An 18,315-nucleotide genomic window follows, 5' to 3' on the forward strand; every position below is an offset into this window, starting at 1 on the left:
AGACCAGGAGGGAGGCGGACAGGTGGAGGCTCAGGGGGAGGGACGGAGGGCCAGACAGGTAACATGGGAAACAGACACCAGAAGTGTAAACACAAAACAGGGAGACCAGGAGGAAGGAGGACCGGAGGAGGTCCAGGGGGAGTGACGGAGGGCCAGGCTTACAGAGGGGAACCGACAGAAAACACACCAGAAATTGAAAAACATAAGTCCATGAAGGACTTCACGTGGCGCCCACCAGGGCGGAGCAGAAGACCACCAGAACCGTGTGATCAGGGTAGAAGCCCCCCAGGGCGGAGCAGAAGGCCACCACGTACTTGTGGTCGAGGCCGGAGTCCCCCAGGGCGGAGCAGAAGACCACCACCACCGTGTGGTCAGGGCGGAAGCCCCCCAGGGCGGAGCAGAAAACCACCACCACCGTGTGGTCAGAATGAGGGCCCCCCAAGGCGGAGCAGACCTCCGTGCGGCCGGACCAACGGGACGACGAAACTCTGGTAATCCCCTGGTGTTTTTACTGGACTCCAGAAGATCGGTGCTGACCTGACTCTGCTCGCGAAGATCATTGGTGACTGCCATTTGTTCATGAAGACCATCGGTGACTTGCACTTGTACATGAAGATCATTGGTGACTTGTATTTGCTCATGAAGATCAATGGTGACTTGCCTTTTTTCATGAAGATCAATGGTGACTTGCCTTTGTTCATGAAGATCACCGGTGACTTGACTCAGTCCTAGAAGATCGCCCGTGACTTGACTCTGTCCTTGAAGATCACCAGTGACTTGATTCTGTCCTTGAAGATCATCAGTGACTTGACTTGACTCTGAAAGGTCAATGGTGACCAGCCTTGTCTCTGGAAAGTCCATGGTGACTAACCCTGACTCTGGAAGGTCATCGGTGACTAGCCCTGACTCTGGAAGGTCATCGGTGACTAGCCCTGACTCTGGAAAGTCATCGGTGACTAGCCCTGACTCTGGAAGGTCATCGGTGACTAGCCCTGACTCTGGAAGGTCATCGGTGACTAGCCCTGACTCTGGAAGGTCATCGGTGACTAGCCCTGACTCTGGAAGGTCAGCGGTGACTAGCCCTGACTCTGGAGGGTCATCGGAGACTAGCCCTGACTCTGGAGGGTCATCGGTGACTAGCCCTGACTCTGGAGGGTCATCGGTGACTAGCCCTGACTCTGGAGGGTCATCGATGACTAGCCCTGACTCTGGAGGGTCATCGATGACTAGCCCTGACTCTGAAGGGTCCACGAACACATGACTCGACTCTGGAGAGATCACTGGAACCTGACTCGACTCTGGAGAGTTCACTGGAACCTGACTCGACTCTGGAGAGTTCACTGGAACCTGACTCGACTCTGGAGAGTTCACTGGAACCTGACTCGACTCTGGAGAGTTCACTGGAACCTGATTCGACTCTGGAGAGTTCACTGGAGCCTGACTCGACTCCGGAGAGTTCACTGGAGCCTGACTCGACTCCGGAGAGTTCACTGGAGCCTGACTCGACTCCGGAGAGTTCACTGGAACCTGACTCGACTCCAGAGGGTCAACTGGAACCTGACTCGACTCCAGAGGGTCAGCCGTGACTGTCATCCTGTGCAGCTTTGCTGGGCAAGTAGAGTACAGGCGGCCATCTTGTGCTGTTGTTCTGGGCTGGCGACCATCTTGTGCTGTGGTGCTTGACCGGTGGCCAATTTGGGCATTGGCACTGGGTTAGCAGCCATCTTGTGCTGTGGCGCTGGGCTGACAGCCATCTTGTGCTGTGGCGCTGAACTGGCGGCCATTTTGGGCCATGACTCTGGACGGGCGGCCATCTTGGACCGTGGCTCTGGCCCAGTGGCCATCTTTGGCATTGGCGCTGGGTTAGCGGCCATCTTGTGCTGTGGTACTGGGCTGGCGGCCCTCTTGGGTTGTGGCGCTGGACCGGTGGCCATCTTGGGCTGTGGCTCTGAGCTGGCGGCCATCTTGTCTCGTGACGCTGGGCTGACGACCACCCCCCGGAAGAGACAGGAGTGGCTGGGGCATCCCACAGAAGCCGATGCTGCACATAGTACACAAACTCCCAGAATTCCAGTGTCTCTAAATGTGCCATCACCTCCTGAGACACTGGATCATCCAGCCCGCCGTTGAAGTAGTCCTTCAAAGCCGCACCATTGTACCCCATGCCCTCGGCCAGGGACCAGAACACCTGTGCCAGGGCACCCACCTCATTCCCTTCGTGGCGGAGGGCGGTTAACCGGAGATACCTTGCTCTCCGCTCCGCCATCCTGGCTGGGGAACGGGAAAAAGACATCCCGCTTGTTCTTGCAGTGATGGAGTCCTTCTGTCAGGATCGGTGATAAAGGAAACCACGGAGAGAGAACCAATAGCAGGTAAGTCTTTTATTAAAGGGTAATACAAATAGAGTAAACAGTCCAGGCAGGGGTCGAGACCAAAACATCCATCCAAACATAAACAAGACACGAACACAAGGCAAGGACAAGAGCTGACGGACATGAATTAAACATTCAACAAGGACTCCGTGACACATACTCAGACAGACCGGGTAAAAATACACAGAAGGTAATGAGGGAACTGGAGACAGGTGGGGACTAATCAATTAACCCAAACAAGGAGGAAGGTGACCAAATAAGGGAACAGACAGTTCATAAAGTGACAGACACCGTGGGAAAGGAGGACATCTAGTGGAAACCCAGGGAACACAACCCAGACACTGTGACAGTATGTGTAAATGTCAGCAAGTACATGAACTGTGTCTTACCTTGATCCACACCAGTAGTCTTCTAATAGTGATTTATAAATTGAGCTGTCAGGTTGAATTTTGCAGTCAATGACAACATTTGCCTTTGCGTGGTTACATCACTCACTTTACATATCTTGTTTGCATACTGAAGTTGCTGCAGTGGTTGAATCTTGTTTTTACAATAGTTGCCTAGATTTTTAACTAGTCATCTAACTGGCTGCTTGATATTAAAACCTCTGGAAACCAAAGAGATTCCAAACAATGCAATTCATTTGAGATTTCTTTTTTTCTTTTTTGATGTTTTAAGATATATATATATACACACATTTTTATAGAAAAGATTAAGCTATTTACATGCTGTTTTCTAATATCTTTATTGCATTATAGTATTATATGTCTAATAATGCATCACACTATTAGCAGGCCTACACTCTATTATTATCTGTTATTTATTTTGTAAATATGTAAATAACTTTAAATACAGTCTCCTCTGCGCTGCAAAGACAAAGTTGTGATTTGAGTTTTGATACTGATTTGATTCTGAGTTTGGCATCTTGCTTCCATTAAACATGAAGAATAATACAAAAGTGTTTTTAATGCAATACAAATGTAAAGTTATTAAAGTAGGTAATATACAACATTAGACTGTATATAGTAATCACCTGTTTTCTCTATATCCTGTTTATCTCTTAATAAAATAACAAGGGAGATCAATTTCATAGACAAATTGGTAAAATAATAAAACAAAACATTTAATTCCTGAAACATATTTAATAATCTGTATATATGTGTGTACTGCTCTCCTTGTGTGTTTCCATATGTTTGAACACAATTTAGCAGCAAGCCAAACTCCCTTCAAATAAAGACTGGAGTCAGGGTGTAGTTTTCAAAACTCTTGATGTTTACTCCAATTTGCTTCAAATGAGAGTGAAACTATCAAAAACAATACACAAATAAATAGTTTTTAGTAAAAAGAATACAAAATATATACAAAATATAAAGGCTGACAGAGCAGAATTACCAGTTGAGCAATCGGTGTATAAAATAACATAATCATTACCAATATAGCATAGGATACAAAGAAAATATTCTCAATTTACATATTTTACAATAATTACTTACTGACAATGCTTTTGAAGACATGAACATTAAAGAAAACTGGAGCTTAAAGCTTGAGAGAGCTGTGCAAACTGAAAACTAAAATGGCTGCTCCCTTACTTAGTCTGGTAATTTTCAAGAGTCCCAAGAGTGAAACCTAAAACACTTAACACAATGAACATAACACTCCCCGCCTGACATCTTTAAAGATGTCATCTATACCAACTGTTTAAATGAGTTTTCCTATTTTCTTAGCAGGAGAATTACTTCAGATATAGGCCTCAAGAAAGTTTTGCTGGAACCTTCTTTAGCCACTTTAAGTTCAACCTTTCGAACCTTTCCATCTTGACCAGGGAAAACACTTGTGACGAGTGCCATAGGCCATTCATTTCGGGCAACTTGATTGTCCTTTAGTAGTACTATGTCACCACCCTGGATGTTTGGGTATGGGTCCTGCCATTTGTGACGAACTTGCAGCGTTTGTAGATATTCCTGTTTCCAGCTAAATCAAAATTGGTTGGCTAGGCTCTGTACTTGCCGCCATTGGCATTTGTAGATATCCTTTTCAGAGAAGTCTCCTGCTGGAGGTGAAGAAACTGCTTTTTGTGTTAAGAGCATTGCAGGGGTAAGAATCAAGGGTGAGTCTGCATCCATAGAAACAGGTACGAGAGGTCTACTGTTAATAATTGCTGTCACTTCCGCCAAAAGTGTACAAAGCACTTCATCTGAGAGGTTAAAATATCCTTCACGCATCAGCATTGAGACAAGAATCCTATGAGCCAGACCAATCATTCGCTCCCATGCGCCCCCCATATGGGAGGAGTGTGGTGGGTTGAAAACCCATGTGCATCCCTCTTTATTGAAGTATCTTTGCACATTTGTTTCTTTAATAACTTTGTGGAATTCAAGCTCATTGCAAGCACCAACAAAGTTGGTTCCACAGTCTGAGTGCAGTTGTTTTGCTGGGCCACGGATCGCGAAAAACCTGCGAAGTGCATTGATACAACTCGAAGAGTCCATAGACATAATGACTTCAATGTGGACTGCACGGGTGAGCATGCAGGTGAAAAGCACCGCCCAGCGTTTACTGAGAGCTTGCCCTCCTCTTGTTCGATGAGCTACCACTGTCCAAGGCCCAAAGACATCTAAGCCAGTGTAAGTAAAGGGTGGTGACAAACTTAGTTGTTCTGGTGGCTAGTCTGACATTTTCTGCATTTCAAGTTTACCATGAAGTTTACGACAGATTACACATCCATGAAGAATACTGCTTATGCATCTCTTGCCTCCTATAAGCCATAATCCAGCAGCACAAATGGCCCCTTCTGTGAATATGCGGCCTTGGTGCTCCACGCGTTCATGGTAGGGCCTTATGAATAATTCAGAAACATTATGCTTCCCGGGCAAGATGACTGGGTGTTTCTCTGGTTAATCTAAATCTGCCAATTTTAATCTTCCTCCGACTCAGAGTAGGCCGTCCTCGTCTAAAAAAGGATTCAGTTTTGAGAGTGGAACTTTACTGCTCAGATGTCCTCTCTTAGAGAGTGTTTCGATGTCCTTGTTGAATGATTCCTTTTGCACAGATTTGATTATAACATTCTTGGCTTTTAGCAGCTCACTTACAGTGCGTGCTTGTGAACAAAGGTGCCAACCATGACATGTGTTGGATTCATTGGTGGATCTAGAAGAGCAAGCTACATGGATGAGTGATGCAATGGCTCTTTGTAAGGATTTCCAAGAGGAGAACCTCTGGAACCTGTCAGAGGTGAGTTGTTTATCCTTGATTTCTGTGGTGCAAGCTGTCACAATTGGCCTGATGTCTGTATCTGGACCTGGGTCCACAAGCGCAAAGTTGTCTGTCATAATGAAATCATCTTCATGTTGCTTATGCAGGAATGCCGGACCTGTAAACCAGTTAGATTTCACGAGTTGAGATGCATGGATAGACCTGGAAGCAATGTCAGCAGGATTGTGTTCTGTGGGTATGTATTGCCATTGCTTTGGTTCTGAAAATTGTCTGATTCTCTGCACCCTGTTGTGGACATAGACGTAGAAACGTTTAGTTTTGTTACATATGTAGCCAAGTACAATTTTGCTATCACTGTAGAAGGTAATAGCATCCGGTTTGAAGTCAATCTCTTGAACAATGAGTTCTTCTACCTCCACAGCTAAGACTGCAGCACAAAGCTCTAATCGGAGCTTGATCTCGGTTGTTTGAGAGAACTGGCCGTGGAGACCTAAAAGGAAGAGGTGCCAACCAACTATTGGAATTTTCCTGGAAAACATCTTTCTCCATAATCTTTAGGAAGACTTCATCCTCAATGGAGAGTGCAGGCTTAATGTAATTCTCTGATCTCTTAAATAGAGTTTGACCGAGATTGTCTTCGTTCATGTTCCAGTGGGTTTTGAAGTCCTGGGCTGTATGTAGATCTGCTAAATTACTGGTGATCTTTTCTTTAATGTATACGTAACTTGTACAATGAATAAACAGTGAGGGTCTTCCATTTTCTAAGATGTTTGTCCTGAAACTGGAAACACTGGGCTTGTGCACATCTCCTAGGCATACTTCACCGACCAGAACCCATCCTAAGTCAAGTTTTTGACCAAAGGGTGTGTTATGTGAATTACTTACTGACAATGCTTTCGAAGATATGAACATTAAAGAAAATTGGAGTGGCAGTCACATGGAGCTTAAAGCTTGAGAGAGCTGTGCAAACTGAAAACTAAAATGGCTGCTCCCTTACTTAGTCTGGTAAATTTCAAAATTAGAGTCCCAAGAGTGAAACCTAAAACACTTAACACAATGAACATCATAATGTGATCTGTAGCCCTAAAGTACTAAAAAAAACATAACTATAGAAACTATAAAACAGTCATGAATTTCAACTATAATATTAATTCAAATGTATTTTTTTTTTATGTTGGTAGACTTTCAGACTGCAGTATCACTGAAGAAGGTTATACAGCTTTGGCTTCAGCTCTGAGATCAAACCCTTCACACCTGATAGAGCTGGATCTCACAGGAAATGATCCTGGACAATCAGGAGTGAAGGAGCTCAGTGATTTACTACAGGATGATTCCTGTCAATTAAAGATCATCAGGTAATAAACAGTGAAATATTTCAAACTGAACCACAGATGTGAAATCAGCTGTATGACAAAAGAGGGGTCAAATAGACCACTGTGGAATAGAAATATCATGAATTGAATTAAATTGCAATCCAGAGAAATTCAACAGACTCACACGGAAGCTGTGACTACATTTTGCAAAAACTTAAATTAGCCTATCTTCACTATTATTTTCATCCTCTAGGTTTCTAAAAAGTCCTGCTGCACAGGAAGCATGTGATTATCTCATTAAAGTTCTAGGAACAAGTCCATTAGTACTGAAAGAACTGGATCTGAGTGAAGATAAAATTGGAGATCTGGACTGGGAGAAACTATCTGCTCTTTTGACAGACTCTCATAGCAAACTGGAGAAAATTAAGTGAGTGATGTTATACATGAATAACTCTTTTTTATCATTATTAAAGATCAGATATAAAGGCCTGTTGATCCGGTGTGTGTTGAATATGTCCTGAATATTAATTGATTCTGTTTTATTCTGTTCAGTCTGAGTAATTGTAAGCGAACAGAGAAAATCTGTTCAGTTCTAGCTACTGTTCTCTCCTCCAAAACCACCCTGAAAGAGATAAACCTGAACAACAGTCGTCTGCTGGACTCAGGAGTCAAAGAGATCTGTGAGGGACTAAAGAATCCAGTGTGTGAGCTGAAGATACTCAAGTGAGTACATTTCACGAACAGCTACTCTCAACACCACAGCAGTGGGATCAGTATTGCACATTGGCAGATTATGGATATATATATATATATATATATATATATATATATATATATATATATATATATATATATATATATATATATATATTCTCATCTGCTTTTAATACTGTCCAACCCAACCTTCTTTTGAAGCGTCTTCACAATTTAGGTGTTAGTAGTTGGTTGATTTTATGGATCAAAAAAAAAAAAAAAAAGTGAGCACAGCGTGTTTGTATCGATAATGTAATGCCAGACTGCTTGGTTTTAAATACTGGGGTACCTCAGGGATGTGTATTATCTCCAATATTATTCTCTGTATACATCAATGAACTGCAGTGTGATGATGATAATTGCGCAATCATAAAGTATGCTGATGATAAGGCACTGTTTTTTTCTCAGGAAGAAATTAATAGCCCTTCATATTTTGAGAATATCAACAGCATTATTGGTTGGCTTGATAGTAATTTTTTGTACATCTTAATATTGGAAAGACAAAAGCGATTGAGTAGTCAAACAAGAATAGAAGATACAAGCCCATATTAGATACAAACGCATATAAACCAGTTGCTATAATCATGGTTAGTGTCAGCTGTGTCACGCCGATATGCTGTTTCCGTTCAGACCAAATCACAAAAATGTAGGAAACAGTTCTGGCATGACACAGCTGACACAGGACAGTATACTGTAGGTCCAGCAGATATTCTCCAAAATGGCACCAGGGTGATGCAGAGGAGACAAATTGTTGAATAAAGTTTTTTTTTTTTTTGCACACAAAGTATTCTCATAGCTTTGTATGATTGCGGATGAACCACTGATGTCACATGGATTAATTCACAGATCTCCTTGCTACGTTTCTGGACTTGGGAACATTTCAGTTTTGTTGCTGTCTATACAGGGTCAGACAGCTCTCAGATTTCATCGAAAATATCTTAATTTGTGTTCCAAAGATTAACAAAGGTCTAACAGGTTTGAAACAACATGAGGCTGAGTAATTAATTATATAATTTTTATATTTGGGTGAACTTACCCTTTAATGTGGATGTGTCACCAGTGTCAAAGACAAATTTCCACTTTGTGACAAGCAGAATGGATAATTAAGTTTAACAATAAAAGCGGAGGGTGAGAACAGCCTGCCGGATTGCCAGGCATACTTTTTCAATGGTGCTGTACATCATCGACTTTTTAAAGAGCTTACGTCTGATGTACAGAACCGACCGCTCCTCACTCTTTATCTCCTGGGCCAGGATGGCTCCAAGTACCCTGTCTGATACGTCCGTCTGCAACAAGAAGGGGGGGAGGGGCGGATGCGTTGAATCAGGAGAATGTAAAAGCGGTCCGCCACACAGAGCAGCCTTTACCTAGGTGAAAGCCTGCTTGCACAGCTCCGTCTACTGGACTGGATCTGGCGCTTCCTTTCTAGTGAGGTCAGTCAGCGGGCTGGTGAGTTCCTAATAATTAGGTACAAACATTTTATAATATCCCGCCAGCCCCAGGAACTGCCTCAATTCCTTTTTGGTCTTGGGTCTCGGGTGAGTTGCAACAGCTGCAGCCATGACACAAGTGAGGTCTGTTCGACCAGGCTGGAGCAAAAACATATTTGCAAAAGTGGTCTGTAGCATAGCTATATCAGAAGAGAAAATAAATGTAGTGGATTTGAGGTTTTATGAGAAAAAAAATAAATAAATAATAATTCACTGAAATTAATTTTATAATAGATTAGATTTTTTTTTTTTTTTTATCTTTGCTCTAGACTTTCAGACTGCAGTATCACAGAGGAAGGTTATAAAGCTCTGGCTTCAGCTCTGAGATCAAACCCTTCACACCTGATAGAGCTGGATCTCACAGGAAATGATCCTGGACAATCAGTAGAGAAGCATCTCTATGATTTACTACAGGATCCAAACTGTCAACTGAAGACACTGAGGTGAGATGTGAAAAATTTTTTACTGTGGAAAGTTCTCATTGAAAAATGTTATGTGGCATCACATAAAATTGTGTCATACCAGCTGATTATGCATTTAATTTCATTAATTTCATTAATTCCAGAAAGATCTTGAGATGGTAATTTAATTTTGGAGAATTATGATCTAGTGAACTTTTGCTTTGTTGGACGTTTCAGTCTACATTTGTACTAAAATAGATTTTCCCTTGAAAAATCAAAACAATATTTGTGTATTTAAATGTTCAAAGTAAAACTGTTAAAAGTAGCTAGAGCTTTCATTACAAACAATGTTTGATAACCTTAGCATGTTTCTGCAAATTCCCTTCTGCAGGTTTTCGGTTCCTGCTGCAGAAGAAGCCTGTCAGAATGTAACTGAAGTTCATGGTAAAAACCCATTACTGCTGAGAGAACTGAATCTGAGTTTACAAGAACTAGGAGACACACGAGTGAATCAGATTGCTGCTTTACTGCAGGATAAACACTGTAAAGTCAACATACTGACGTGAGTATTTTAAATTATTTAACATGTTGCATGACTACTAGTAATGTAAACAGAGGTATTTTGCAGTTATCCTAGTGCAACTTCATAAAGTCAACAAAGCGCATGGAACAATTAAACAGGCAATTAAAAACAAGTACAATTTAAATGCAACTGTTTGCATGACTTCATTTTGCACCAATCAGTTGTTTCACAAGGTGGCAACACTGTCTTGGTTTGTTAATTTGATTACTCCTAGATCATTTGGTGGTTCGTTGCTTTGCTCAATACCTTAGTCGCGGTATTGAAGGTTGAAGAGAACGTTGGTCTTTCACTCCCCCACCTCCCTGTTGCTCTCTAACTATTAGGCCATGACTGTGCCGTCATTGAAGTGAGGAAATGGTTCTGACTTGGACCAAAGACAGATGAGATATGCACATGCATGAACAGAGCACTTTGAATGAAGGGGAAAATTAATGTTTTCATGGTTTCTTATGGATTATGTAAAAAAAAAAAAGTTATATGCTTTAGAGATGTAAAACATACAGTATGTGTTTCTTTAATTAATTTTGTGTTACTTGAATGGTTTTTGTTGATGTTGTTTCTTAAAAAATCGGTAGCCACTGATTTGCCTTTTAAACCACGGTTTAAGCTAAAAAAAAAAAAAAAAAAAAAAAACTATTTACAGTTCTACTGAAGAAAAAGTAATCTACATCAATTAACAGCAATTTTTATTTTGGGGTGGACTGTCCCTTTATATGCACATACAGGGGTTGGCCAAAATAATGTGGACACATGGGAAATAGGTGATATTATATCAAGGTGTTTTACCACCATTTGCCTTTAACACTGAGTCACCTGTACTATCAGCACCAGATCCTGCAACTCCTCCCTCTCGTTCACCTGGAATCAGAGGTGGGAAGTAACGAGTTACATTTACTTCGTTACATTTACTTGAGTAATTATTTGGGGTAACTAATACTTTTCGGAGTATATTTAAAGTTTACTTCATTACTTTGGGCGACGCTCCTCTCGTTACTTTATCTTAATGCAATAAATGTTATAAATGCTTCAGTTTATTCCAAACGCGCCGTCTACTTTTCTCTGGGCAATGAGCGATGTGAATGATTCATTCAGTATCCTGCCGCACGCGCTGAGCGTCTGAAGTGGTTCACTCAGATTTGTAACGTTTAACATCAGCAGCGTTGAAAACGGGGCTATGGAAGTGCATTGAATTGAAAGCAAATCTGCAAAGGCTATTATTTCCTAGCGATGGAGATCGTTATTAGATGAACACCGCGTGTGCTGTCTACTGTTTAAAAGGTAATAACTTGGGCTACATTCGATTACAGTACACGATACCACTGTGACATTAAGTTGTACGTGTGTGGCTTATAACAGAGGGGAGTCAAGTTGAATGCAGCTTCCAAAAGACAAAAAATAGCCGATTAAGATTTTATTATTATTACTATTTATTATTATTATTATTATTATTATTTTAATACAATCACACCGGTGCGAGTACGTTCAGCAAGTCATATCATCAGCTGCTGAATTCAGATCTGTGATCGCTTGCTGGCGCTGAGCCAGAGATAGATGTGTTTTTACAGCACTGCGCATTATAACCAATCACACATGATTCTTTTGAGCTTATTTAAGCATTGGCCAATCAGAGGTGTTCAGATGTGTCATAGCTAAAATACCGGTGCTTCTTTCACTCGCTCGCTGACTGAATACCTCTTTCTGGCGAATTCTCTCGTCAGAAACAACAAAGTGCAGATGTGTGTACGAATCTATAATTAAGATATTGATTTCACAGTGTTTACAGTTTCAGTGATTTTAATGGGAGTTTCTGAGAGTGATTGAAATCTAGACTGTCAGTGAAAATGATCTTTGATAATGTAAATGTTATTTGCTCTCTTTTTGAACAATGAAAGATTAGTAGCAATATTTATATCACATTAACTTTCAATGTTAAATTCACATTTAATATAATGTCAGTCGTATTAAAAATATGTTATGGCATGACACCTATATCTGTTACTTAAGTAAACAGACAGGGTTTTATAATAAATTACATAAATTGGAGTAAAGGCTGATGAAATATATACATTTATACACGCACACATACATAACATAGATTTTATCTATATATCTAAATAAAAATAGGCTCAGTATATATGACCCAAAGTAACTAGTGTCTAACTACTTGAGTAGATTTATTATCCGATACTCTTTTACTCTTACTCAAGTAACTATTCAAGACTAGTACTTTTACTTTTACTTGAGTACAGTTTTTGGGTACTCTACCCACCTCTGCCTGGAATATTAAACATATGCACCTATAATCATTCATCATAAACTAATATAAAGACAGCACTCACCCTCATTTTGTTGTCTGGGCTTGTCGAATACTGCTACATACTTGTCTGCCTACCTGTATGCCCTCCTGTTCTTCTGTGTAATTTTATAACTTTTTAGTAGCGGAGTAATTTAACTCGTTATAATTTTCAAAATAGTAATTAGAGTATAGTTACAAGCCGAGGTCTCTTTACATTACTGCCACGTTACGGAGTGTTTTATAATCTAGAGATTGTAAAAAGGATGTAGCACATGCACTGTGAGTCAAGTGCCAGTAGATTAGAGACTTTCACCCACGAGACCCGACGCAACAGAGTCTGGTGCGGGACAAGATGCTGCTGCGAGCGGGTAGACACACGTGTGTGTGCGGGAGGCGGAAGATGATTCATGGGATTCCCGCAAAATATAAATATCTAAACACAAATTATCTAAAATAAATAAATTGTTATTCATCTATTGCACAAACAGAAACTAATATAAAATATAAATGATTAACAGGTGCAAGTGTATGCAGAGTTTTATTTAGGCTATAAAAGCATTGAGCAATGCAGTGCTGAAATTTGTGTGCTCATGAATACTCTCATTATAACATGAATTGTAGAAAAAGATTAATAATGCATATATTTATTGTATTTACTTTTAAAAGTGGTCAGTAATCAGTCATTTGATTACATTTCCAGAGTAACTTACCCAACACTTATCACACTGCTAAACACAAACAGAGTAAATGATATGATAACCTAAGTACCCTGCCTGAATTAAAGTGCCTAACATTCCTTTGTTGTCGGTTGGTGAATTTCACTTTAGTAAAGCATCATAATCACTCATCCTGTTCTCTATTCTCCAGTTTGATAACAACTTTCTTAGAATGAATTCATGCAACTTTTGATTAGTATTGAGTTGAAGGTTGTCTATAAAAACATCTGTCAGTTTCTTCAAAAACAGAGGGAATCAGTCTCTCATGCTTCACTCCAAAACTGTCCACAGTGGTTTGATAATATTCAGGTCAGGTGATTTTTCAGGTGAGGACAACTGTTGAAGTTCATCTTGGTGCTCCAAATGTCCAGGTTATATGATCATGACTCCATTTTTTTTTCTTCACATTTTAGCATTTGTTGCAGATTTGCAAAGTTTTTTTTTTTTTGGTTACATTTTGTGGAGACAGGGTCTGTAAGGTGAATAGTTTATATTTGAGGTTTGCTGTCACAATGCTGCAGTAGTTTTGTGTTGTTTGGGCACAATCCTTTGTAGTGTTTGGTTCCTGTTGTTCAATTTCACTTTTCACCCAGTTTTTCTTCCAGGTGAAGCTTTATGTGCAAAGTCATAATCATAACTCATTTATTAACATTAATGTATTAATTAAACTAACAATGAGCAATATTTTTTTTGAGTTAGTGTTCATTTCTGAATCATCAGTTTAAAATGAAAAAATAAAAAATAATTAAGTCAGCCATGACAAAAGAATTCTCAAAAACCATAAATGATCATCATAGATCTGACCCATTCTCTTTCCCCTTCTGTCCTTAGTCTGTGGCTTTGCAGTATTACAGAGAAACAGTGTCTCACCCTGACTTCAGCTTTGAAATCAAACCCATTCCACCTGAGAGAACTGGACCTCAGTGGGAATAAAATAGAAAACACAGGAGTGAATCACTTATGTGACGTACTGAAGGATTCACACTGTAAACTGGAGAGATTGAGGTGAGGAATATTTACATGCAAGAATCAAATTAAGATAACTTTTTTTTTGCTTTTGTCTTTAAAATGAAAAAAAAAAGTTTGTTTTTATGTTTATAAAGCTGCTTTGACACAATCTTTATTATACAATGCACTATAGAAGTAAAGGTCACTTGACTGGATTTAATTGTATTTAAGATTTGTTATGTCTAGCAAGAGCTAGAAGCTTGGTTAGTTGAAGTGGACAAATCAGGCCTACCTGGTAATTTCAAGGCTTAGATATATACGAACAGCATTCTTCCAAAGATCCTCTGGCCCCTCTTAGTCTGCAAGGTTCTGATATCTGCAGTGGAGGGCTTTGAGATGACAATCAGCAGGTTCTTATGGAAAAGGCTGGGACTACTCCAAAATGCCTGATGAGAGGGACTCTGGACCAAATCCTCAGTAGTTGTCAAAGAGCACTGAGTGGGAGTGTTATCGCTGACATCATGACGAAATCCAGAAGGCCATTGCAGGTACAATCTCCAGCAGAATCACTCACTTCAAGTACCTACCTCCAGTGAAGAAGAACATAACTTTTTTCAAGGCTGGGTAAAAGGTAACACCAGCTACAGGATCACCTCCTTTGGCCTGCTGTCAACAGCACAGGACAGAGAGCTGAAAGTTGGCCTGGGAAAGCAACTGATGTTCTCAGACACTGTTGCCATAACACGGCTAAGGCCAGACATGGTTCTGAACTCAAAAGCCTCCAAGCAGATCATCCTTTTAAAATTCATAGTTCCCTGGGAGGATTGTATTGAGGATACCAATGAGAGGAAGATAACCAAGTGTACCGAGCTGGTAGAAGAGTGTCGAAGCAATGGCTTGTCGCAAGGTACAAGCCACACTGCATGAAAAGTTGCATTTCCAGGAATATTCTCATCACAAACCCATAAATAGAATATTTTCGTCAGTTTCCGTGTATGTGTTCTGGCGTTTCTGACTTCTGGACACTGACAGAAACAAGACTTTTTTTGTGTGCGGCAGTTTTCCGGTCCACTCACTAACACGATAAACTCCCAGAAATGGACGTAAATGTTTACTCGCTCACCGATAAATCCCTGTGCATGAAAAGTAAAGTCTCCACAAAATCCAGGGTACAGGTACAAGCAGTTAAATCTCCATAAATGGACACTCTTGTGTCCGTAAATGTCTATAAATTACTTTACATTTTATATGTTTTAAATGCTACAGGCCTTCTACACAAAAATGTGTCATGTGTCAAATCAACAAACACAGAAATGTATCAACAAAACTCAGTTTTAATTTTTCAGCGAATGTGAGACTGCAAACATTTAAAGGGACTGCAAATATTAATAAACAAAACTCAACATCATTTAGATTGAGTAAAATATTTAAAATATTTTGCAAACACAGACACTTCAAGTAAATCACTAACCCTTATGCAGTATAGGGGATGTTTTCATCATAGGGAGAAGACAATACATCCTGCAGCTCGCCAGAAACTAAGTGTTTTTTTTTTGCACAGGCCTGTCTTAAGGGTTATGGTCCCACCTAATGATAAACTGTAAAAATTTAAAATTTTACCTCTTCCCGACAGGGAAAACCACCAACAATCAAGAATGCATGCTTATATGGTGTCATGGCTTTGCCATCAAAAAAATTTGTTATAATGGAAGTCAATGGGGCAAAAACAGCCACCAACAATAAATGAGGGAGAAAAATAAATAAATCTAATGCTGCTCAAAAACTACCAGAGCATCGAAGTCAATGTTGTTACTAATCTTTGACATGCCCGAAACTGTGATAATAGGTAAAACAAATATCCAGTCCACAATCACTTTTTATATGGAAAAAAGTCATTCTGTGTGTTTTTTTTTTTCTTTTTTTTACATTTAGTTTTGATCAGGACTGAAGTTTATTAATAGATTTATGCAAAATAAAATCTAAAAAATATTTATCTGATACATTTTTACAGCAGTTTAATTTAGTGGATGTTTTCATCCCGATCATAACGAAAGGGTAGTGAATTTGAACAACACACAAGGGTTAAACTGATTAAAATCTATATCTGACACACCCACTTCAGGTCCTGCAGTCTCCACTAATGAGCTGATGAGTTAAATCAGGTGTGATAGATGAGGGAGATGTGCCAAATGTGCAGGACAGAGGGTACTTCAGGACAGGTATGAGAATCACTGCCCTAGCAGAATATATAATCTTGTCAAAATAAGAGGGATCATAATGTATTCTATATTTATTTAGTACTGTTTAGTACATTACAGATATTTACATTTACTGATTTTATAAAACTGAAAACGTTTCATTTATAAAAATGTTCAAAAGTTTACACAAATTTGATTACTCACAGCTGTTTTTATGTTTTGGGATAGTTTTTCATGAGTCCAGAGCAGTTCAACTGCCTGCTGTTCTTCAGAAAAATCCTCCAAGTCCCACAAATTATTTGATTTTCCCAGATCATCCAGTTCAAGTAGTCCACACCCTGTGTCTCTTAATGGACTGTGTTGCTTTCTTGAGAATCAATAAATGTGTTTACCTTTTGAAATAGTTGTGTATAAGTCCCTAAATTGTGCTCACTGTAAAAAATGGATCTGAAATCATACATTCATTGCTGGAAAGGCTTCAAATATGCAAAAGATGCTGGAAAACCTGAGAAAGTGCGGGATCTGGAGGATTTTTCTGAATAAATGCAGGCATTTAAACTGTTCAGGACAAAGGACTCATTAAACACTATCACAAAACAATCATGAACCACAATTTTTTTATTTTATTTAATAAGCTATAATTCTGACTAGCAGACTAAAGGGGAAGTCGTGGCCTGGTGGTTAGAGAATCAGGACTCCCAATCGAAAGGTTGTGAGTTCGAGTCCCGGGCCGGCAGGAATTGTGGGTGGGGGGAGTACATGTACAGTTCTCTCTCCACCCTCAATACCACGACTTAGGTGCCCTTGAGCAAGGCACCGAACCCCCAACTGCTCCCCGGGCGCCGCAGCATAAATGGCTGCCCACTGCTCCGGGTGTGTGTCCACAGTGTGTGTGTGTGTTCACTGCTCTGTGTGTGTGCACTTCGGATGGGTTAAATGCAGAGCACAAATTCTGAGTATGGGTCACCATACTTGGCCGAATGTCACTTCACTTTCACTAAACATATTTTAAATTAAATAGCTTCATCAGGACAGTCCTAAATAATAATGAATAAAAAATACTTTTTATATAACTTTATTATTCTGCAATGTGATGTAAACTTTTGACCACAACTGTATGTGTGAAACAGTGAGTACAACAGGCTAATTTTAGTGAAATATCAATACCCCATCATCCTCTGCCATGTCTTTTCTATTTATCATGTGGAAACTGTCACCAGTTGTACAAATGAATGGTTGGATTTAGGAACAGAGGATCCTGTAAAAATATAATAAAACACACTTTCTCTAAATACATTGTACAGTATTCATTGTTTAAACACAAGTTACTGTAGAATGATGAATCATAACATGATGTCACAAATGTAATGAAAACAGGCGGCTGTTAGCTGAACAATACAGCAATTCACGAGGTCACATACAATAAGTAGAATAAGCATATTTGGCCTGTTGATATATAGACTTACTCTGATGCTAATTGCTTGGATTATCTGAAATGTTTCTCCTAAACTTTGTTAAAATAAACTTCATTAATAATTGCAAAAAAATCTAAGCTAGTCAAAGTGCTATTTTGCAGATTTAGCAACTGAATAAAATATAAGATTACTTTAGTAATTGAATGGTATTTAAAAACTCTTTCCATGTTCAAGTTACCTGATTGATGACTGTTCTTTAAAGACCAGCAGTTTTCCAGAAGAATGGCAACATTTGCTATCTGACATTAAAACATAATATATAAATGTACATTAAAACATATACTTTAAATCACATCATAATAAAAAAATACATTGTAGATTTTTACACATTAAATTTAAAATTAAATTAAATGTATGCATTTAGCAGACGCTTTTATACAAAGCGACTTACAGTGCATTCAGGCTATCAATTTTTTACCTATCATGTGTTCCCGGGGAATCAAACCCCCAACCTTGCACTTGTAAACGCAATGCTCTACCACTTGAGCTACAGGAACACTAAAACTAGAACACTGACACAAACAAAAGAAGTAAAATTTACACTGCACTTTGAAAAT

At 39.6% G+C, this 18,315-nt stretch overlaps 1 protein-coding gene and 1 long non-coding RNA gene across 2 annotated transcripts in view; one reads left to right on the top strand and one right to left on the bottom strand.

Moving 5' to 3' along the window:
- LOC132159554 (uncharacterized) overlaps positions 1–18,315 on the top strand; it is a 1,375,546-nt gene that overhangs the window by 898,243 nt on the left and 458,988 nt on the right. Inside the window, exon 57 of the mRNA XM_059569099.1 lies at positions 7,451–7,621. Within this exon, the coding sequence (XP_059425082.1) occupies positions 7,451–7,621 (171 nt within the window). The remainder of the gene's footprint in view (positions 1–7,450; positions 7,622–18,315) is intronic.
- LOC132159590 (uncharacterized) lies at positions 3,627–6,618 on the bottom strand. Its single transcript, XR_009437880.1, has 2 exons — positions 6,471–6,618; positions 3,627–3,676 (listed from the first exon to the last, which is right to left on the bottom strand). It is a non-coding gene; the product is annotated as an uncharacterized LOC132159590 (long non-coding RNA).

Source organism: Carassius carassius, chromosome 16 (assembly GCF_963082965.1).
Source record: "Carassius carassius chromosome 16, fCarCar2.1, whole genome shotgun sequence".
Taxonomy (NCBI): domain Eukaryota; kingdom Metazoa; phylum Chordata; class Actinopteri; order Cypriniformes; family Cyprinidae; genus Carassius; species Carassius carassius.